At 40.5% G+C, this 24503-nt stretch overlaps 1 protein-coding gene across 1 annotated transcript in view; it reads left to right on the forward strand.

The window, feature by feature from the left end:
- Positions 1-24503, forward strand: part of LOC307032459 (sarcoplasmic/endoplasmic reticulum calcium ATPase 2) — a 34099-nt gene that overhangs the window by 413 nt on the left and 9183 nt on the right. Inside the window, exons 2-16 of the mRNA XM_079670439.1 lie at positions 1456-1575; positions 1767-1784; positions 1964-2046; positions 2219-2323; positions 5547-5685; positions 13049-13215; positions 14026-14181; positions 14266-14407; positions 15289-15455; positions 21595-21683; positions 21844-21946; positions 22194-22325; positions 23631-23756; positions 23845-24066; positions 24210-24321. Coding sequence (XP_079526565.1) covers positions 1458-1575; positions 1767-1784; positions 1964-2046; positions 2219-2323; positions 5547-5685; positions 13049-13215; positions 14026-14181; positions 14266-14407; positions 15289-15455; positions 21595-21683; positions 21844-21946; positions 22194-22325; positions 23631-23756; positions 23845-24066; positions 24210-24321 — 1879 coding nt within the window. The 5' untranslated portion in view covers positions 1456-1457. The remainder of the gene's footprint in view (positions 1-1455; positions 1576-1766; positions 1785-1963; positions 2047-2218; positions 2324-5546; positions 5686-13048; positions 13216-14025; positions 14182-14265; positions 14408-15288; positions 15456-21594; positions 21684-21843; positions 21947-22193; positions 22326-23630; positions 23757-23844; positions 24067-24209; positions 24322-24503) is intronic.

Consider the following 24503-nt stretch of genomic DNA (forward strand, 5'->3'; position numbering starts at 1 on the left):
ATTAACGGCGGAGCAGCGCTAAAGTAGCTGCGTACTTTAGCTAGCTTCACCTGCAAACCACCAGCTATCTGCTAGCGTGTGGCTCAGAGGCTTTAGCCTGTTATGGTTTTTCTCCTGTCATTTAAAAAATGGCCTACGGTATCAGCGTATAGCCTGCTTCTAATGCAGCAATATCAAACTGCTGGCACACTCAACATGTCTCTCCGTATCAACCGTTATGTCGTCCATAATACCTAGCATTAAGGCGAGGCTTCCCTTAATAACAGCTTAAAGTGTGTAACGTGACATTTACATTTCATGTTTAACGTCTAGCGGTAAGCAAATGACTTAAGTGTTCTCATTATTATTGTTAACATATTAGCATCATGTTGGCTCCTGTCTATAATGCGGGGCGGTCGCTCACGAATGAACAGCGTTACTCCGGAGGTATTATTTTAGACACAGGCCCACCTCTAACAACCTGTCTAAGGGCCTTTATCACTATTGAAAATATGGTTTTATGATGAATTCGACATTAACAATCCATTATGAAGCTTGTACAGGTATATTACAAGTGTGCAAACACACAGCCAGGGTGGTAGGGAATAGGGAGGGACCATGGGAATAACAGGCACTTCTCACTTTTAATAATTAGAGTGGGTAAAACTAGCATATTAGATTATTTTACATGGACCCTACTTGTTTACAAGGTCCTCGAGGATTGTTCCAGCTGCTACTTTGGATGTGTCAATAGGCAATATTGTATAACAAAAAAACCGAGAATACTATTAATTGTGTTTGGAGCTACTGTACGTTAAAAAGTCTGAGGCCATTTGGTATCCATTTAGAGAAGCACATCCTACAAACAGACGCAGCTCCATGTCTCCTGGGCCTGTGTCTCTCTGCAGGCTCTAGCGTGTGTGTTGCCTGGCTAACAGAACATCTGATTCCCCAGCCAGCTGATGCTGATAACACTGTGTGCTCTTTACACAATCAACAAGAGGGCTATTACAGTGTGGACATACACTGAAATACTTCATTTCTATTGAAAATCAGGTTACATGACTAAGACAAAGAACTGATAAGAACTTTAGTCTGAGGAAAACATTGAATTTTCATAACATCCTAAACAGCAAAACCTTAAAAATGTTCAACACAGCAAAAACATATCTGACAGCCTTTTTTGTCAGCCTTATTAAAGCCATATTACCTAACTATATTCTTTGTTATCAATAAGGATGTTTACATCAAAGCGTCTTTGAGCATTAGGAAAAGGGCTATACAAATCCAATGTATTATTATTATTATTATTATTATTACATATATGCTACAAACTTTTACGATCAGTTTTATAATCGTCTCCACGTTAGTAAAAAAAGAGATTTGAAGACACAATATGATGACTTTATTTACATGTGATGTATTTAAGATAATTGCTTATTTCTATTACGCATGTGTTCTTTTTCCTCTCCTCAGTGATGGATAATGCCCATACTAAGACGGTGGAGGAGGTTTTGGGCTTCTTCACTGTCAATGAGTCTACAGGTCTGAGCTGTGAGCAGCTGAAGAAGAACAGGGAGAAATGGGGAACAAATGGTACGAATGCAAATGTCAATGTAATACTGCTGCAAATTAAACACAGAGCTTGGGGAAGTAAAAAATAATTGATCACTGCTCTGCTATGTCATTTAATAATTAAAGTACCGGTGGTGTTAATGATGTCATTTTTCTTATTCTCCACCTTCTCTCTTTTTTCCATCTACCTTTAACTCTTTCTTTACTCACAGAATTGCCAGCCGAAGAGGGTAAGATATCTATCTATCTTTCTTTCTATGCAACTGTCATCCCTCCATCAACCTATTCATACTCATCCATCCATCCATTCATTCCACCACCATCCATCCATCCATCCATCCATCACACCTTTCTTTTTTTCTTCTTTATTCTTCTGCTGCTCATTGTGTTCCTTGATGTCTTCATGCAGGGAAGTCACTGTGGGAGCTGGTCCTGGAACAGTTTGAGGATCTGTTAGTTCGAATCCTGCTGCTTGCTGCGTGCATCTCCTTCGTAAGGAAAAATAACTGTGTGCAAAACCACACTCAAACACTTGTTCACAAATATATGGATTTTGAATGGACTGTGCACTTAAAACCTGCGATAAAACACATAGGATGAGTGTTAATAACACAATGCCACATCAAACACAAACCTTTTCTCTGTCTTGTCTTCTGTGCCGCAGACCCTGGCGTGGTTTGAAGAAGGGGAAGGGACGATCACAGCCTTTGTTGAACCCTTTGTCATCCTCCTCATCCTCATCGCCAATGCTATTGTGGGAGTGTGGCAGGTAAACAGTGTGCAGGTTTATTGGATTGTCAATCATGGCACCCTATTTGGCCCATTTAATTATATTAAAGGCTCATCAAAATGTCATTATGAATGAATTAAATGTAATCTCTAATTTCTTAAATATTTGTTTCCTGTTTGACACCATTAATTTAATACAAAATAGCCTATGGCTGCATGAATCAAGGCTCTACAATAAAGCAAGAGAGTAGCAACTGGTGCACCCAATGGCTTCCAATATATATATATATATATATATATATGTATATATGTATATATGTATATATATATATATACATATATATGTATATACGTGTATATATATATATGTACATATATATATATATATATATATATATATATATATATATATACATATGTACATATATATATATATATACATATGTACATATATGTATATATATATATATATATATATATATATACATATGTACATGTATATATGTATATATATACATATGTACATGTATATGTAGAGTGTGTGTATATATATATATATATATATATATATATATATATATATATATATATATATATATATATATATACACACACACACACAGACTCTTAATTGGAATGAACCCTGTATGTGCGTTAGGTGTAAATACAAGGCTGTAAGTCCTATGATAAGTGAGAAGAGTGTAGCAGTGTGTCATCAACACAAGGATCCACGCCAAGGTCAGCAGAGTGCTACACTCATGCCAGCCTGTTTCACATGTTGCTGAGGTCAGGTATGATTCAGGTCAGTGAATCAGTGGGGCTTGCTGAATTATTGGCAATAGCAAAATTAAAGTGAGTTGCCATTCAATGTCTATGGAAAGCTGTGGCAGCCTCTTTTAGCTCAGCGACTTAAAGGGGACCTATCATGCAAAATGCACCTTTGTACGTCTTTTATACATGAATATGTGTCTCCGGTGTTCCAGGGAACTCACCATGTGTCAGAAAACAAAACCCTCTCTATTTTCCTCCTTAGCCGAAAAAAACGGATCCAGATTTCAACACTTTTCTACGTCACAAAGAGGTGCTCCGCTTATTGGCCAACTCTCCACCTATCAGGGGAATGAGCCACGGCCACGTGCATTGCCAAACCTCTCATTCGCATATACTATAGGACGGATTTCCGTCCATTTGGCTATTCAAATGTTAACGAAACGGACAGACTTCCGTGCACATCAGCGGCTGTCGGATTAAAACAGTTTAATGCATTTTAACACTCACATACCCAGGATTCCTGCTCCTTTCCTGGGTTACAAAGTGAGGTGACGCAGCCTGTCCTCTGGGTGCGCTCTGTGGGGGGGGTATCGCAGCCTGCTCCTCTCTGCCTGCCTGCCGCTGCGCTCTGCCTCTATCCACACAACTTTTCCCCGCCTTTCAGAGACTTATTGCTGGGTCAAACTCTAAGTTACAAACTGTACACATTGCATTCTTGCTAATTAGCCAAAATATGAATAGAATAAGTAGCAAGCATCGTAACAAACAGAGTAAAATAAATAGGGACAACAGCTTGTCAACTAACCATTCAGAAACGTCCTGCTGCAACCGAGATGTTTGCACCTCCACCAAAACCTCCGCTGCTTCAGGGTCAGTTTCTGGATCAAATTGATAATATGCTTGAACACATGCATTACTCTGAGATGACATGTTTATTCCACACTCGTAATCACAGCAAACATGGTAACGTGACTCTCGCCGGCTCATGCCCCCCTCTTCTGCAGGGGGGCGTGGTTAGCTGCTGCTCAGAATTTTCAAAGACAGGCTTGGAATAGAGCAAAACGAGGCATGGCTAAAAAAGGATCTGTTTGGTATTTTGAAAAATAAAATATATAAATATACATTATACAGTATAGGTATGATCATACACTTGATTGATGAGCATGATAGGTCTCCTTTAAGTTAAATGCTAGTTTAATTTTCTGTGGGGAATAGTGGCGAAATAATACCCAAAGCCAATCAGTAACCAATCCTGTAACTCCTCAGACATGTATTCTTATGTTCTATATCAATTCTTCCCTTCATATTGCTGTTTCCCTCCATGGGACAGAAATGTTTAACTGTTGCAGAGGGACACAGTTAGCTATTTCCTGGTATGTTATCAGCAGTAGACTGAAAAAGTGCTACATTAGTGCAGATCATTTCCTTTATCTGTGGTGCACTATTCAGATGACAGTTTATAAAATACACAAACCTAACGCAAGTACAACAATCATGCAATGAATCCTCTTTTTAACTTGGAAATGAGTTAGCAATTTGACCACTTTAAGTTCCCTCGTCTCAATGTCAATGTTTCCTTTTACGTTTTAATGATTGGAAGCCTAAACTAAGGTCTGAGGTTAACACAAGTTAATGAGATTTTCAATTTGTGTGACAAGTGACTAAATAAGACTACTAAACATAATCACCCCAAACGTTAGCCGTCTTTAGCTTAGTGGCTGTGATACTCAGCCATGTGAAAGGCTGTAGTTTGTTTATAGCCTAACAATAGCTGAAATCCAATGGAAACATCTAATTTATAGGTTTGCCTTTTAAAAATACATAATCACTGCACCACTCTATTCATTAAGTTTCTCAATGTTCAGTGTTGGTTTAAACTTTTCTTACCCCTTTTATTTTTTCAACATGTTTATATCAATGGGAGTAGGCAGATTATAGAAACACGTCTCTGATAGTCGTTTAGGGGCTTAGTATTCTCACTTTCTTTTCAGAGACTCAGGCTAGACGTGGTACAACAACACAATGTTTGTTTTGTTTATATTTGGTCTGTTGTTTCCTGCTGACCTCGTTTGGGTTTTATCAAAAACAAGCCAGGGCAGCCACAAGTTATTTTAGACTGGTTGGATGTGTTTCTGTTACTTGGTTTAGCTTCTGTGTGTTATTTCTCTGCTCGTGGTGTCACGTTTGGATTCTAACATTTAATCGTTCACATAGATGCTGAAAATCAAACAAAAGTTACTTGTCGGTGTATATTATTTTTCTGTACTGCTTGTGGATTCTTGACCATTTCCTGCTTTTAAATCAGTACTGAAAATACGTCTATCTCAAACTGAGAAATGCCTGTCCCAGCAAGACCTGATATACTTTAAAAGCCTCCCTGCTGTCTCCGTCTTCACATGAGGGCAACCTTGCTGGAAGGAATTTTTCCATCAACGGTCCTAGCTTCCACATCGACCATTGAAAGAACCTTTCTATGTTCCTGTGTCCGCCAGGAGCGTAATGCAGAGAACGCCATTGAGGCTCTGAAGGAGTACGAGCCAGAGATGGGCAAGGTGTACCGACAGGACAAGAAGAGCGTCCAGAGAATCAGAGCCCGAGACATCGTTCCTGGAGACATCGTGGAAGTCGCTGGTAAGTAGACTATCACTACAGGAAGGGACACTTCTTGACATCTTTTGAGTGTCAAATACTCTTTGTATTGGTTAAGTTAAGTTTGTATTTTATGTAGGATTCTGTAGGCTTTCATTTAACTTACATATTTGATTTCCTCCTTCAATGATTAAAACGATTAATGTTTCATAGTAATTCCATAAACCATATCCATATGGATATTCCATCATTTTACAGTAGAAAAACAAACCATAGAAAGATGTACAACCAGCCCTGTAGCCTAATCTAACAGCTATATTCGCGTCAGCTTCAGCATCAGACAGACGAAGACTGACAAAGACAATAGAGTCCTGCGGGAGTCACGAGGGAGGCAAATAGGAGGCAAATCCTACTTTGATTGAGCTAATTATCGCTGGTGTTTTCTTTTCTTTTGTTTTTTAGCCCCTCATGCTATAATTATGTGTATTTTCTCCATTCCTGTTCATGTGTCTTCTCGCAATTATCACTGGCCCTGTGTATCTCCTACTCGATATAACCGGCCTGCTCTCGTCTATCCCACATGCTCCACTGAGATCCAACATCTAGTTACAGGTGGCCTGTGGAACTGCCAGTCAGCTGTTCCTAAGGCTGACTTCATCTCTGGCTACGCTTCCCTGCAGTATCTGGATTTCCTTGCTCTCACTGAGACCTGGATTACTCCATCCAACACATCCACCCCAGCAGCTCTCTCCACAGCATATTCCTTCTCCCATACACCCAGACCCACTGGCAGGGGAGGTGGCACTGGTCTCCTGCTCTCTCCCAAATTGAGCTTTTCCCTCTTCAAGCTACCTAACTTCACCCCTTCCACCTTTGAATTCCATGCCGTCACAGTAACCCATCCTATACAATGAACCATTGTTGCTCTCTACCGTCCACCAGGCGCCTTGGGGGACTTCTTGGAAGAATTAGTTAATCCCCTCTCACACATCCCTGAAACTGGCCCTCCCGCTGTACTTCTCGGAGACTTCAACCTCCAGACAGGGAAGATAGCTGAACTAACATCTCTGTTAACCACCTTTGCTTTCTCACTGTCTCCATCCCCACCAACTCATAAACCTGGCAATGTCCTAGATCTCATATTCTCAAGGAACTGCTCTACTTCTAACCTCTCTGTAAACCCGCTTCACACATCCGATCACTTCTTCATTTCATTCTCTCTAACCCTTTCCAAACATAACAAACTAATCTCTTCTAACTCTGCACCCGTCCACCAATCCCCAAAAACTATTTTCCATATTCTCCACCCTCTTAGAACCCCCCAAGGCCCCTTCCCCCTCCTCCCTTCTGTCAAGCGACTTTGTTAACTACTTTGAAAAAAAGGTTGATGGTATTCGCTCTTCTTTTTCTGACTCGCCTTTACTCACCGCTGGGTCACCAGACCCTCCCTTCACCCACACACTGACCTCCTTTTCCCCTCTCTCTCCAAGTGAGGTTCTTACCATCATCACCTCTGCCTGCCCTACCACCTGTCCTCTAGATCCTGTCACCTCAAACCTCCTTCAAACTATCACTCCTGATATTCTAGCGTTTCTCTTCCATTTCATCAACACTTCTCTAACTTCTGGTCACTTTCCAAACAGTCTCAAGGAGGCAAGAGTAAACCCTCTCCTAAAGAAACCCACTCTCAACCCGTCTGATGTTATAAACATGAACCATAAGATCCTCCTTCCTACTCTCCAAGAACTTGGAGTTTCAGGCTCTGCACTTTCGCTCCTCACCTCATACCTCAAAGACCACACCTACATGGCAACTTGGAGAGGGTCCGAGTCCAACCCTTGTCAATTAACTACAGGGGTCCCTCAGGGCTCTGTCCTTGGTCCCCTCCTCTTCTCTCTGTACACAAACTCGCTCGGATCTGTCATTAGCCCGCATGGTTTTTCATACCACTGCTACGCTGACGACACCCAATTAATTCTGTCCTTTCCCCGCTCAGAGACCCAGGTCGTCGCACGCATCTCTGCTTGTCTAGCTGACACCTCTCAGTGGATGTCTGCTCACCACCTCAAGCTCAACCTTGACAAGACTGAGCTGCTTTTTCTTCCTGGAAAAGATTGTCCCACTCTTGACCTAACAATCAACATTGGCCCCTCTGTTGTTTCCCCGACTCAGACTTCAAGGAATCTGGGTGTGACCCTAGATAACAAACTGTCCTTCACTGCAAACATCGCTGCTACAACCCGCTGCTGCAGATACACGCTTTACAACATCAGGAGGATACGTCCCCACCTGACCCAGAAAGCAACGCAGGTTCTGGCCCAGGCTCTCGTCATCTCACGCCTAGATTACTGCAACTCTCTCCTGGCTGGTCTACCTGCATGTGCCATCCGACCTCTGCAGCTCATCCAGAATGCAGTGGCTCGTCTGGTCTTCAACCTTCCTAAATGTTCCCACACCACGCCGCTCCTCCGCTCCCTTCACTGGCTTCCAGTAACTGCTAGAATCCACTTCAAGACACTGTACTTGCGTACTATGCTGCGAATGGATCTGGCCCTTCCTACATCCAGGACATGGTTAAAGCATACACCCCAGCACGTGCACTCCGCTCTGCATCGGCCAAACAGCTCGCTGCGCCCGCACTGCGAGGGGGACCCAAGTTCCCATCAGCAAAAACACGTCGGTTTGCTATCCTGGCTCCAAAATGGTGGAATGAGCTCGCCATTGACATCAGGACAGCAGAAAGCAGGGTTCCCGCTGGTCTTAAAAAGTCTTAATTTTGATAATCTGAATTTAAGGCCTTAAAAAGTTAATTGGTTAATTGCACAGCCCTAACACACACGCACACTCAAGCGACACACTCACATACACACTTTTTTTCTAACACGCTAACACAGTTCTGTATTGTTATGCTCGTATGTTCAGTCATTGTTCTTATGTTGAACATGAATACATTTACTTTGTAAGTAATTATGGGACGTATTTCTTCTTTCATAGCAATTTTCCTTCATACTTTCTTGCCGTGAAATTGGTCTTAGATTCTATTCAAAGTGGTCTTAAAAAGTCTTAAATGTGAGTTGGCGAAACCTGCAGGAACCCTGAGAAAGCTTACACATCTTCCAGCGCAGACTTAAAACTCATCTCTTTCGACTCCACTTCGAGCAATACAATTACTAACAAAGCACTTATATGATATACTAATAAAGGACTGGCTTATCTAAAGCCAGTTGAGTAGCACTTCAAATGTTTTGGCTCTATGAAACCTGATGTACTTACTGTATATGATTCTGTTTTCTTCAAGTTTGTATCTTCTTGGTCGAATGTACTTATTGTAAGTGGCTTTGGATAAAAGCGTCAGCCAAATGCAATGTAATATTCTGTTCTAGCTGTATTGATTTTCATTATCAATGTGAAAATGTTTGCATGGAACATTTCTCTCAGAACCCGTTGCTGTGTCTGAATTTGGACACATTACAGTATGTCACCCTCAATACACTGCATACTGTGCAATCACTGGGCATTCACTGTGTGAATGTCCACCGTGTAGTCAGTGTATCTCAAATCGCACACAGCTGCTGTGCCCTGGCTGGAAGTGTTGATCGCGACTGTTAGCTAGCTAGATAGCAACATTATCGTTCTGTATCAAATCATTACAAACTGCTCAATTAACCAAATTGAATTGACACAGGCCTCTTTCAACCACTATATCAATAAAATATATACATGTTTCAGTATTTAATAAAGAAAAACTATTTCACTATTTAATAAAGAAAAACACAATACTGATATATAGTGCTGTGTTCAACAGTTTTTTAACTTTCATGATGTAGCCAAGATGGTGGTTGTCGAGTGCAGGAAGTGTCCTGCGTCTTACATCAAACTTTTTGACCTTTAGGAGTGCAACAGGGTACTCGTAGTTCACTCAGTTTTGCCATACTTCACATTGGGACACACAATTAGCATGACTAGTGAAGGTGCTATTCCAAGACACCTTTCGTAAAGCATACAGCTGATACAAAATTGACCACAATGTCCATGTTCTTACTGTAACCACATCTTCTGAACGCATGTTATTCTAAGATGAGGTCCATGTGAACAAAACTTTAGGAACCCCTTTCAATATAAGGCGAGGTAATACCACAACTGCACAGCACAACATAATGAGTTACAGGGCTGCCATTGTTGGACTGTATTAGTGGCATCGTACAGGTGCAGAATATTAGAAGACATTTCAGCTTCAGTTATATATTTCTTAGTCATTACTACAGAGCAGAGGAAATCTTAAACATGGTGACAGACTCACAATACAAATATATTTTTGCCTTATTTAGTTGTTATAGCATACAATAGCCTATTTACACTGCATGCAGACGTAAGGTTTCATTAGTACTAGGCTTGTGAAAAATATGAAGTGCATATTTTTCAATGAGCCAACCAACCAACCGGCAATTCCCAATATATGCATGCATGCAGGTGTGTGTGATTGTATGTGTCAAAGACTATATATTAGGAGTTTGGTTGATCTACTCTAATTTGGTCAACATAAACTCCTACATTACAGAGTTAAATATAAAAGTGCTGGTGTAAATCATTTTCGATGTACTCAGCCAATCGCCATAGCCCATATATTCGTCCAACACTCCAACCTTGAATAGCACTCATTTGAAGCTGTCTTAATATTTTTGTTCGACATCAGCTATTGAAAATCTGTCTCTTTAGCTTGCAAGACAGGGAGTGACCAGTGGGTTTATCAATGTTTTTTGTATTGAAAACAGTTGCATGCTGTGGCTGAAATTGATTAGAATAGATGTGCCATAACACAAATAAAATGTCCCAAATTAGCTAGGAAATGCAATTATTTTTACAAATTAAACTTCAATAAATAAATAACTTTTCATTGGTTAATCCATCTTTTCATTGTATGCTGGCCCTCTGGGTCATTACTTTAATTAAATTAATTAAATTATTACAAATCATTTTACATACTGTGTTGAAGTACTAAATAAATAGTTATTTATTGATGTGAAATTCTAGGACATGATGTCCCTTTCGATTTTCATCATCTTTCATACTTTGGATGGTGTGATTGTGAAATGTATTAAATTATATCCCATGTGCTATTATTAAAAAGTTGTAATATTATATGAATCTTGCAGAAACCTGCAGTTAAGAGGAAAAGAACAAGTATATTTAAAAAGGCCCCTTCATGTTTTTACACACTACCAATGTGCTTGCACTGCATGCTGTTTACACAATGCGTCTTTGTTTAGTCATTCCTGGCTCACATCTCTGCCCTCTCCTCTGGCTGTTATCGTCATGGAAACCCAGTGAGAGGTGCACAAGGCCCTCACGGAAAATATTTGATCTCAGAAGCCTTTGTAATATGGATTCATAAATGCTCAAATGAATGACAAGAAATTATAATTTCTTCCTTATTTCAATAGTATTCTGTTTAAACCTGTTTCATCCACTCAGAGTGCTTCTGGAGTGCCGAAATGTTTTCCTTCAGTGTTAGAGTGCATGTAGACGTTTAAGGTCCTTGTGACTGCCAGGGTAAATATTAAGTAGTCAGGCTTTTTTGGATGTTAAGAATGTGATATGTCATATTACAGTAGTGTGTGTGTGTGTGTGTAGTGCTTTGATTATGTCTCAGGATAACCAGTCAAAGTGGAATGGAAGCAAAGGCTAACGTCTCAGTGCAGCCTCTCCTTCTGAGTTTCTCTCTCTGAGTTTCTCTGACTCACATATAAACAGTTTATGAAAGGCTTTGCTCTCAGGAGAAAGAATTCTAAACTTCCATGTGAAGCCATCTGTCATTATTGCATAAAGCAGACATCTTACCAAAATGGTAGTCGGTTCAATTTCTCCACAACCATTCATTGAACTGCACACCTAACGTGTGTATTGCCAAACACATATGGAAGCCCAGTGTCGAGTTCATTAGTTTGGATGAGCAGTATCAGGAAATCAAATCAAGTTGTATTTATATAGCACATTTAAAAGCGATTTTTGGTCGAGCCAAAGTGCTGTACATGTAATAAAAACACTTTACTACAATCACAATAAAAGACAATCATTTACAACAGAAATATAAAATAAAAAAGAACACAGGGAATAGTCAGGTGTCTATACTATATTTTCATGCTCCGCTCTGACTAGAAGGTCAGGGAGAAGAAGTGAGTCTTTAGTGAGGATTTAAAAACCCCTAGGGTCTGGGCCGACCTCACATGGAGGGACAGAGTGTTCCAGAGCCTAGGGCCAGCTGCTGCGAAGGCTCGGTGCCCTCGGGTTTTGAGCCTAGTCTTGGGCACTATCAGCAGCAGCTGGTCAGCCGACCTTAAAGCTCTGGCTGGGGTGTAGCGCTGGAGGAGTTCAGCTATATAGGCTGGAGCCAGCCCATTTAGGATTTTAAAATCAATTCTGAACCGAATTGGAAGCCAGTGCAGTGAGGCCAGAATTGGGGTGATGTGGTCACGCTTTTTGGAAAGCTGCATGGAGCAAACCTGGAGACTAAGCAATCTGCCAAACAGGCACTGCACTTCGGTTTGAATGTCATGAACACATGTATCTCTTTGGAAATAGGTGAAACATTATCTTTAAATCTTTGTGTCAAATATAGTCTACGTTTCCCTGTTTATATGCAAGACGCTCACATACTCGTGAATCAACAGAACATTGACTTTGACTTATGGTTACATTGTAAGATACGTTAACCTCATTAAATAATTGACTTTAACTTTGTCAAGTGTTACCAAGCCCACAGGAAGTGAGCTGGCCACGTTTTTGAAGTGACCAAACAGTTGAACTACAACTTCTGTGTCAGTCATGTGATGTAATATGGGCCCCAAAAGAATGCTGTATCCAGTTCTCTGTATACATCCAAGCATGTTACCCTAATGACCCCTAACTTAAGCTGAAGGATGAAGGAAAGACACTTGAAATGTGAATGTCTCAGAGATTGCTCTTTCACTGTAAAACAAGCGCAACAAATACAAATCCTGGGTTGCACATGCTGTACTTACCCACATTCAGCAGTCAGATTACTGCTGACAGTGAGTGTGAACAAAACAAACAATTATCTATTTCTATTTTCTATTAATATATGATATATAAACATTTGAGGTCACCTTGGTGTCTTGGCCTGTAGAGCTCTTTTATTATGTGGAGATAGTAGAGTGGGAAGGAAAGACAAGCAGTATTGCAATATTGTCCACTTTCAAGTTTTTTAAAATTATTATGTAAAGAGTAACTGTACAGTTTCTCCCGCTTGGATTTTTAAGAGGCACCCTTCTTCACCACTCATCGTTTAGGAAGCGAAGTTAATATACAGTGTTGAATTAAAACCCACAATAGTCCTAATCTAGATGTAAGAACAAAATGAAATTATTATCTGTTTATTACCTTGCAGTTGGGGATAAGGTCCCGGCTGACATCCGGCTGACCTCCATCTGCTCCACGACTCTGAGGGTGGACCAGTCCATCCTGACGGGTGAGTCTGTGTCTGTTCTCAAACACACAGACCCTGTCCCAGACCCCCGAGCCGTCAACCAGGACAAGAAGAACATGCTCTTCTCTGTGAGTCCCCACAACAACATACATACGCATAACAGTACAAGGGAGATCAGTCAAAACTCAATTCAGTCAGATCTCTTAAGTTGATAAGTCCACGGAGACCTGTGAATAAGGCCATGCTAGTTTTTCCTTTTCCTATTTTGATCCTTACTACTAAGGTACCAGAGGATGTGCTAGGTTTCCTAGTTTCATATCGTATTATGCTGCCCGTTACAGCTGGCAGTGCTGCAGGTCTTAGAGGGTTAATCTGACCCGCTTTTCTGGAGCACTCAACATTGCTTATTATATACTGTATATAACTGTCCGCTTAGAGGTCACTGTTGACCCTAGTTACCAGCATTTAGAATAAGTATCTTAATAGCTTGTAGCATATTTGTAATAATGAATAACCAATTGCTCCAAATAATGAATCAGGAATACATACCTTTTGTAGAGTGTAGATTTTGATGGCACTTAACGCCGACTATCAGAAACACTTTTAACGGTGTTATATTGGGTAACAGAATGAAAGACTTTGGGGCACCACCCATGTTTTTATTGTAAATTGGGGTAAATCTTAGTTTAATTTGAAAGCAAAACAATGCCAGGTGAATAACTAATTAGCTTCTTATCATTACATTATTAAGCTAAAATCAACTTATTCTTAATTCCGTTCCTCTGATATCACAGAAATCAGTGTATTCTGTAATAATGTAGATATGCAGTCATTTTTAAATGTAGCTACATGAGAATGAATCAAATCTATGAAGCTGCTCAATGCTGAAAACTCTTTTGAGAACAAGTTTCACAGTAAAGATCATGACCTTTACCCAGGGAACCAACATTGCAGCGGGCCGTGCCATTGGGGTTGCCGTGGCAACAGGGGTGCAGACAGAGATTGGGAAAATCCGAGATGAGATGGCTGCCACTGAGCCTGAGAGGACCCCCCTGCAACAGAAACTAGACCAGTTTGGAGAACAGCTGTCTAAGGCAAGACCCAAGGCAAACGTTATCATTTATTGTGATACATTGTCAAGTAGAGAAAATTATATATCTTTCTCTGTTCCCCTGCAGGTCATCAGTGTGATCTGTGTGGCGGTGTGGGCCATCAATGTGGGACACTTCAACGACCCGGTCCATGGAGGCAGCTGGCTGAGAGGAGCTGTGTACTATTTCAAGATCGCTGTGGCTCTGGCTGTGGCTGCCATACCAGAAGGTCAAACCTTCATATCTATCAATGCAGAAACATCACTTCTTACTCGTGTTTTTACTATGTCGGTGCAAGGACAAATAGGCATTGGTGCATCGTTCTCCTCTCACTCTAAATAACCTTACATGTGCCATTGAGTAAGACACCTACAACCCAACAATGAAGCCTGGCAATGCCTGACACGAAAAAGAAAGGCTGTCAACGATAATGCATTAACGCTCACTCTTTATCTGAAAAAGGAAACGTGTTAAATCAAAGGGTCTGAATCAGTCACATTAACAAGTTTGACCCCAACTTCCTCCCTTCATTCCAGCACTGATTTGTACTCCTGTGATACATGGCAATAACAGGATGAGTGAGGTGATATTCCTATCTGTTCCGAACAGAAAATTCACTTTTAAATTGCAAATGAGATGGTTCGCTTTAGTTGAGGAGTGGGATATCGAGGACTGGGTCCTCACTGTATGAAAACATATCGACTGGCATTATGATAGCAGCAGAGAGAACAGGCTCTGTGTGGCACACGTTATAAAGGGGGGGATCACAGCGGCTCTCTTTGTTCATGCTTTAGTTAAGTGTCGGAAAATTGGTAACAAGCTAGAAAAAGGACTGTTGGCGTTCTTAAAAACCTTCTTTATATGGTTGTCTGCTAATTAGGTGAAATTCATGCACATTTTTCAGTAAACAATTTTTTTTTTATCTTACCGCTAAACAGAAAATAAATGTTAATACTAGTATTGTACTAGATTATTATTACAATTCACTAAATTACGTTTTTTAACCAAATGACAACACTAGAAAAAAGACAATGAAGCTGTTTAGACTCTTTTCCTCTCTCAAAGAAAGCCTTCTCATGGCCATGGTCTGCTTCTCGTTCTCTCCATCAGGCCTCCCAGCCGTCATCACTACCTGCCTGGCTCTGGGCACCAGGAGGATGGCCAGGAAGAACGCCATTGTGCGCAGCCTGCCGTCAGTGGAGACGCTGGGCTGCACCTCTGTCATCTGCTCTGACAAGACAGGAACACTGACCACCAACCAGATGTCCGTGTGCAGGGTAAGAACACACACACACACACACACACACACACACACACACACACACACATACACATACACATACACATACACATACACATACACATACACATACACATACACATACACACACATATCACATCATGGCATTCATCAGTTAAACATGAGGGAGCATCCAAAGAAGGCCACAGAGTTTTAATGATTTTATTTACAAAAAGTAGTGTACTATATAAAACTAACGACTATAATACTACATTTAGGTTAACACATTTGTAATCTTAAATAAGTAAAGCATATACCCTAAATGATCTTATAAAAGCCAATATTTAAGTTACAGAAGCAGTCAAATAAAGGCTGGTTGCTAATAAGCTGGGGGGGGGGCTAAAAGGAGGCAAAAGCCTACTGCAACACAACATTTGACAGATATCTCACATTAAAGCCCACTGCAACAGCACATTTTGGGAAACAGTTGCATCAACAGTATCTTAAAACCAAATGGAAAATCAGCAAAGTAAAAGCAATTTCAAATAATGAATAATTGTTGAACTGATGGAATCGGGCGTGTTAACATTGACTTCATCCTAAATCCCCAATCCCCTTCAATGTTTCCCACCCTCTCTGTATTTGCTGGCCACATATGTTTGAAAGCTTTTATCTGAGAATTTCTGCTATTAGAAAAGAGATGGAAATGAGTATCGCTACAGATGTAGCACTGAATTTCGGACTCCAGTTTACAGCTTCCTGCCTACCACCAGCCAAAGACCAGTATAGAGGAATGTTAAGCCCTCCCACTATTTTCCGAGAGGGCGTTGCCAGATTTTCAATTTCAGGTTTTAACCAGGAGATGGCGCTTCATTCACAAATACAGAAAGACAAGTTTCATGGACTTTCAGTTGTGTTTTGAAGAGCATTTTAACACATCAATATTTTAGATCAACTAAAGTATATCTAATCTTGTAATTCAATAATATATAGTCTTTATATATTAAATAATCATAATTATAATGTAAATGTTTACATTACACTTCTTTATTTGTTATGCTCATACTTTAACCTTTACAATCGTTTGCTTTAATATGCAATATATTTTAGTTTTTGCTTCCTCCTGCTCCCTTTCGGACACATACTGTATGATTTATTATTATTATTAATATGAAGATATTATTAAGATAAGATAAGATGTTACTTTATTGATTGAACACTTTAGTTTAGAATGTGCTGTCCCACGGTAATTCAGAAGGCTCACAGGTCACATTCCGACCATTATTTAAAACAATAGGTGCTTTCACACCTTCTACAGTTTGATTTGTATAGAGGGAGCTCTGTCAGTTTTCGAATTACCCATTTGCTTTCGGGGAGCCCTATTTTTCAGAGCACATCCTGCTACTAAATATGTCACACGCACGCTCTGTTGACTGGCGCAGCAGCGCGGATGCGATCAATTGCTATAAAAACACTCTTCTACTAATACAGACGGAGTCACTATGCCGGCGGATGTGGCCGTTGTTGAAGCCTCTTCAGGCTCCGCAACGGCAGGCCTCTCCCTCAGTGTGGAGCTGTCAAACTCGACCCTAACGCCGCTTACAGCCGGCCAACTAAAAGTTGTTTTCCGTTCACGTTGTCATTTTTAGACTCCTTCGCTTCTTTGCTTGTGAATCCAAAAGCTGTGACGCTTGGCTGTTTTCGTTTTGCCATATTTTTTTATTACACAGCCAGAGTTAAAAAAATATCAATATGAACATTTCAAATACCGCGCCGGCATCACCGCCATAATCATAGCAACGTAAGTAAGAATGCAGCGCCGCCACATACAGATGGCAACACCCAGACATATTCACAAATATAAAACAAATATTCAGAAACTGTAATGAACAATAACTATTATTTATTTCAAGAACTGTTATTTACAGAAACTCAACATTTCTAATCTGTGTGACACAAATATGCACGATTGTTTTGGGCTCCCCCTATTTATCTCAAAGTCAGCCTTCAGGGGAGCTCCCTCCCTCTTCGGGGGAGCCAAGCTCCTCCTAGCTCCCCCCCATTTCGAACAGTGTCTGTGGCTGAATGGCCAGCGATTAGGTGCGGGGCATTTATCATAGGTGATCAGAGCTAACTGCCTGCCGTCAGATTTCATTTAAAAAACAGATCTGATTTTAAGACTATTTCTGCGCTCATAAAGAATGATAAGAATAAGAATAATGCGTATTGAACTGGTTTCATTAATTAGTGAGTTTATTTAATACTAGAACTGCCAATCGGGTCAATTTGTGTGATGTGTGTTGTGTGTGTGCAATGTAACTTTTTTTCAATAAAATATTAAAGTCTCCCAGTCCCTGACTTTTCCTGAAAGTGTGTTATGTAGCACCCTATGTTGTTAAAAATTGCATTCTAATAGCGGGATTTGACAGGTTTAGGTAGGCCTATACAAAAACCTCTGGCGGTTCTAGTGTTAAGGTAATTAGGTACAGTAGAAGCCCTTTTTTATCAGTAACGAATTTAGCAGTTGAACATAAAAGTCAACTAACTGAGGGTCACTTGCAATGACAGTGTTGTGTCTAACCGTAAGCTTGTCACTCAGAGTAACCTACCGTTAATTTAGCTGCTGCAGAAGAAAGATCAAGGGGGGAGGGGGGGAGAGAGCTGTGGTTGATGGGCCATTAGTTGTCTAAATACACAGCTGAGAGCTGCCGTTTCATTCAGACTGTTTAAAAAACTGTAACAACGGACTATTTTTCTTAGCGGATGCATGTCAATTTAAATCAATACATACCACTATTTTTTAAATCAATACATACAACTATTTTTTAAATCAATAAAAACATTTTCTAAATCCATAAAAGCATTTCAATTAATATTGGGAGTCATGTCGTTACTTTGTTGAGAATGTGGCCGTGTAATAAGCGGGATAATTTGCAGCGACTTGTTCCTTATGGGGAAAATAACACCCGTCATGTGTGTGTAGAGGTGTGTGTGGTTAAAACACTTTCATGAAGTGAAGGAATTTCCTTCTATAAAACACGGACATGAATTCATAGATCAAGGCAGACTGGTGCACACACTCTCCTGTCCTGCCAGGCGACACGCCCGTTCTAAGCCGTGTCCCTCACTCCTCACATCCCAAGCATCCCCACAAGTGTATTATGTTGTTACATCGTTTCAGATGTTATGTTTCAGTTGTGCTCTGTCTATGTTCAGTGATGCAAACTTGTCACCTTTCGGCGAAATTCGCCGTTTTGAATCCAAAATAAGTCGTTTGTGTGATTCATGTAGATCTGCAATACAAATATTTTTGGGGTATGGGGGGGGCTGGGACCCGGAGTAATCTGCGGCCGTGAGCTGTTATGTGCCATCATGACACGCATGGTGTTCTTTTTTTATATATTATAATGAAGTACGAGCTGTGTGCTCGAGTCTTCCTGCCTGTCGGCTCTGCTCATGGATGTATAATAAGGCTCTGCTGCTCCAAGATGATGGTCTAGCTTCAGCAGCTACATTACCTACGGGTGCGTTCGTTAATATTAACTGTGCGTCCGGAGTCACTGTGGCACAGACTGGACCGCTGGTGAACAGCTGTTAGAACGGGCCGTTCAGGTGTTCAGAGCACAGCTCCCTGTCGGAGCGGCAGAGCGTGATGTGAACTGAAAAGTTTTTCTGTGGCAATATTATTTAAGGAATCGTTGAGCTAGCTAGCTAGCATACATTGTCACTATCTGCTAACGTTAGCTTTAGCCTTCTATTTCTAATAGTTTTTTTCATAGGCTATAAACAGAGGTGGTATAAGTATATATATTGTACTTGAGTAAAAGTAGAAGTACTCAGATCTTGTACTTGAGTAAAAGTAATAATCCCAGAGTGTAGGAATACTCTGTTACAGTAAAAGTCCTGCATTCAAAATGTTCCTCAAGTGAAAGTAGAAAAGTATTATCATCAAAATATAGTGAAAGTAGCGACAGTAAAAGTAGTCATTGTGCAGATTGGTCCATTTCAGAATAATAGATATGATATGTTTTATAATGATTGATCATGAAAGTGTTCTCAAAGCTGCTAAAGGTGCAGCTAGTTTGAATGACTTTGTATACTGCAGGGTAGCTTGTGGATTTACTCCAGGTGGAACTAAAGTCTGATTTAACACTTGATTATATTTCACTTAATTAATCCAGATCTGTGAAGTAACTAAAGGTATTAAATACATGTTGTGGAGTCAAAGTACACCATGTACCTCTGAACTGTAGTGGAGTAGAAGAACAAAGTAGCAAAACATTGAAATACTTAAATAAAGTACAAGTATCTCAAAATTGTGCCCAAGTATAGTACTTGTTGAGTTTATGAACTTAGTTACTTTACACCATGTGGCTATAAAGATAAAAAGACTTAAGCCTTGCACAGAGGCATGAAAATACATTTTCAAAATGCTCAACAGTGCTGCCAAAATTATAAACTGACTGCTCCACAATTTGAAATAAATGCTTTTATATATTTCTATTAGATGTGACTCTTTGGTGTTTCTGTTATTATTAACACTGCTGCTTTAGTTGTTCTGACTGCTAAAATCCTCTGTCATTCCGTGGGGTGGGGGAGCCGGGGGCTCGGATCCTTGTCACCTTTTTCATACCTGATGAGTTTGCATCCCTGTATGTTAAAAAGCCTCAGTCACCTTAATTCATGTAATAAAAACATCTCAGGTCAGTAACACTCAAAGCTAAATGTGCAATACCATGTTCAGCTATGTTACTATTTATAATGTTATTGTTGTTACATCAGAAGATGTACATATTGGAATGATTTCTTAACTTACAGTAGGCTATTTTTTACAATGTGTGTTGGAAGGATTTATTAAATTACAATGAATATTGTCATTGTTGAAGGCTTTTAGAGAAGGGTGAACTATAAGCCTGAATTACATAACATTTTATACCTAAAAACATAAAAGCCACAATAAATAAATCACAATTATTCTAGTTATTTTTACCTCCCGTATTGCTTTCAACCCACCAGCTTTTATGGTGTTGTTACGTCACTAACTGTAAGCTTGTCACATACAGTCTATGGTCACTCAGAGTAACCTACTGTTAATTTAGCTGCTGGAGAAGAAAGATCAGGGGGGGAGGGGGGGGAGAGAGCTGTGGTTGATGGGCCATTAGTTGTGTAAATACACAGCTGAGAGCTGCCGTTTCATTCAGACTGTTTAAAAAACTGTAACAACGGACTATTTTTCTTAGCGGATGCATGTGAATTTAAATCAATACATACAACTATTTTTTAAATCAATAAAAACATTTTCTAAATCCATAAAAGCATTTCAATTAATATTGGGAGTCATGTCGTTACTTTGTTGAGAATGTGGCCATGTAATAAGCGGGATAATTTGGAGCGACTTGTTCCTTATGGGGAAAATAACACCCTTCATCCAGATGAGGATCCCTCCGCTACACTATGGGATCCTGATCGACCGACGAAACTCCATTAAAATATACATATTTTTGGTGAATTACTGAGTTTAGGCACGTTAATAACGTTTTAATGAAGTTGAATACAGTATATTCATATGTGTCAGTAATTTCATGTCAATTCGGCGAACATAAACATAAATGATCGTGGTGAAGATGATGATTAAATTAGGATTAAAAATCGAGAGCCGGGCTGCATTTCCTCCCGTTCGTTTTTTTCGAATAACAAAATTATTTTGTTAAATAACAACATGGTGATGTTTTGTAAATGATTACATGTGTCTTATTTAGCACAGAGTATGATATCCGTGACATATGGATCTTAACAAAGTTCCGCTGTACATCCAGCCTACTGTATCTGACTTTATTTCACATGAGCTCCAGTGTGGAACCCCACTGCACCTCCTGGTGGATCAATGATCCATTGCAGCTGGCTTCATTATAATTACATTTATCTATCACGGGGGCGGTCTCAAGTCAAGCTGGAGGCTTTCCCTTGAGCGAGGGCATATCACGTACCAATCACGGCCCTCGCGTTTCAAACTGTCCGAAATGAATCGCTCCATCTGTATATATACTTCAGAAGTTGCCTGAGTGTAAAATGCCCTGTTGGAATGTGGACCTAACCTTCATTTGTCTTCTAATATTATGGAACTAATCAACTCCTGCATTGTTTTTCTGCATGTGTTTGCAATTGTGTGCGTTTAGATGTTTGTAGTAGACAGTGTGTCAGGGGAGCGCTGCAGCCTGAACGAGTTCACAGTGACTGGATCTACTTACGCCCCTGAAGGGGAAGTGTGAGTGTCTTTAACCTTTAATACTGTAATAATGTAAAGCCATTAACCCCTGGCAGTCTTTGAATCATTCATATGGATTAAAACAGCCTTCAATTCATCTCCCCATCCTTATCCTTACCATTTGTGTTCATCCCCTCCCTCTTTACTGCTGTGTCTGCAGGTATAAGGATGGCTCAGTTGTGAAGTGCAGTCAGTATGAAGGCCTGGTGGAGCTAGCCTCCATCTGTGCTCTGTGCAATGACTCGTCACTGGACTTCAACGAGGTAAGACATGACTGCAGAGATGACCTTAAACTGGTTATGTGTTACGCCATACTAAAACCTGTGTGTGTGTGTGTGTGTGTGTGTGTGTGTGTGTGTGTGTGTGTGTGTGTGTGTGTGTGTGTGTGTGTGTGTGTGTGTGTGTGTGTGTGTGTGTGTGTGTGTGTGTGTGTGTGTGTGTGTGTGTGTGTGTGTGTGTGTGTGTGTGTGTGTGTGTGTGTGTGTGTGTGTGTGTGTGTGTGTGTGTCAGTCTAAGGGTGTGTTTGAGAAGGTTGGGGAGGCCACAGAGACGGCGCTCATCTGTCTGGTAGAGAAGATGAACGTGTTCGACACTGAGCTGAGAGGACTCCGCCCTACAGAGAGAGCTACAGCCTGCTGCTCAGTAAGTGTGTATGTACATGTAAAGTGATGCTGGTGAAAATGACATATTGATCCTGACTTCAGAAATATCAATGCATCTCAACGCGTTTCCTCAGAGACATGAAGCGAATGTTCTGCGTGTTGACCCGTGAACTCTAGGCCACACACAGACCTGCAGCAAACATTCATTGTTTTCATTTCTAGAGTTTCCAAAGTTGCAAATAATCTCCAGCACATTGTCTTTGGTGACTTCTTCCGGAAAATGGTTTGTTACAATAAGCCATCCTAAATAGTCTGCAAAATTCCTTAAAAGAGCACTTTATAAATGTATATATATGGTTAGTAACAGAAATATTCTAACCTCTATCTTATGATTACTTTATAAGTTAGGTAGGATCCTTTAAATGCATACTTTAGTCCATGTGATATATTCTGAACTGCTAACTTGTTTAATGTATTTCAGTATTATTTACACATTTATTATATCTTGCTTTTTATTACTTTGTGTTGTTGTTGCAAAATCCCTTCGCTGGTGTAACACATCAACTTTCCCTGTTGTTGGACTAATAAAGATTATTTATCTTATTTGGTCTCATCTTAAAGGTGCCAAGAAGCTATAGCAGTCATAAAATGTTCATAGCAGATTTGAGCTTTGGATAAACAAATAGAAAAAGTACACCCCATTAACCCTCCTGTTGTCTTCGGGTCAAATCTGACCGATTTACTACTTTCATTAATCATAACTTTTTTGTTTTACATTCGATTGCATTAAGGCTTAATGATATCCTTCACAGTAGACATTTGAACATATAAAATTGCTGATCACCACTTTAGTTGAATTTTGGATGATTTAGTCAACTTTGTAACACCCATGGTGTTCCCGGTCAAAAGTGACCGCCATGAAGAAAAGGAATTAGTAACCATCCGGATCAGATTCAACACACACACACACACACACACACACACACACACACACACACACACACACACACACACACACACACACACACACACACACACACACACACACACACACACACACACACACACACACACACACACACACACACACACACACACACACACACACACACACACACACACACACACACACACATTAGATGTGTTCCCCCCCCTTATGTGCCCAATCCCCACACGAAGGCAATAGGAGGGTTAATAACTTTAGAGGTCTTTACATTAATAATTACAATATTTATACACCTTTCTCACGGGAAAGATGAGCTGATATGTGTATGTTCTGCCAGGAAAGCTCACTGTACTGTACCAAGTGTACATGTTAAAGTTGTGTTGTTGTTGTTTTTTTCAGGTCATAAAGCAGCTGATGAAGAAGGAGCTGACGCTGGAGTTCTCCAGAGACAGGAAGTCCATGTCTGTCTTCTGTTCATCCTATAAACACATCAGGTCCGCCTCTGGAGCCAAGATGTTCGTCAAGGTGTGTTTCAAGAACTCCTATAAAACGTCTCTCACGTCTTCATTTTCCCTGCAGTGTCTAATCGCCCCCCCACCCCCTCTGTCTGCAGGGAGCTCCAGAGAGCGTGCTGGAACGCTGTAACTTCATCCGGGTCGGTGCTTCCTGTCGTGTGCCTTTGAGCGCGGTGGTCCGAGAGCAGATCCTGTCCACTGTGCGGGAGTGGGGAGCAGGCAGAGACACGCTGCGTTGCCTCGCCATGGCAACCAGGGACACACCCCCTGACATCAAAGGCCTCAACGTGGAGAACTCCGCTACCTTTGCTGACTACGAGGTGATGTTGGTCATTTTTGTATAAATATATCGTATATAACACTTAATGTACTGCCATGTATGTGCCGAACGGGAATTGTAAACTGGATAGTATTTTCAAGTTACTCTATCTAAACTAGCCCCCCCTCTCTTCTCTCTCCCCAGTCGGACCTGACCTTTGTTGGCTGTGTAGGCATGTTGGACCCCCCCAGGAAAGAGGTGCTCTCTGCGGTCCGAATGTGTCGGCAGGCTGGCATCAGGGTCATCATGATCACAGGTAACACACACAACCACACACACATCTAGATGTACTCTATATGTGCACAACAACTAGTAAACGTAACATTTTATAAACAGATAGACAGATACTTTATTCATCCCAAATTGGGAAATGATTTAGTCAGCAGCAGTGTCAAGCATTACACATGAGTTAAAAACATTTAAAAGATAGAATAAGAT

The sequence above is a fragment of the Notothenia rossii genome (assembly GCF_949606895.1).
Source record: "Notothenia rossii genome assembly, chromosome: 1".
In the NCBI taxonomy this organism is placed as follows: domain Eukaryota; kingdom Metazoa; phylum Chordata; class Actinopteri; order Perciformes; family Nototheniidae; genus Notothenia; species Notothenia rossii.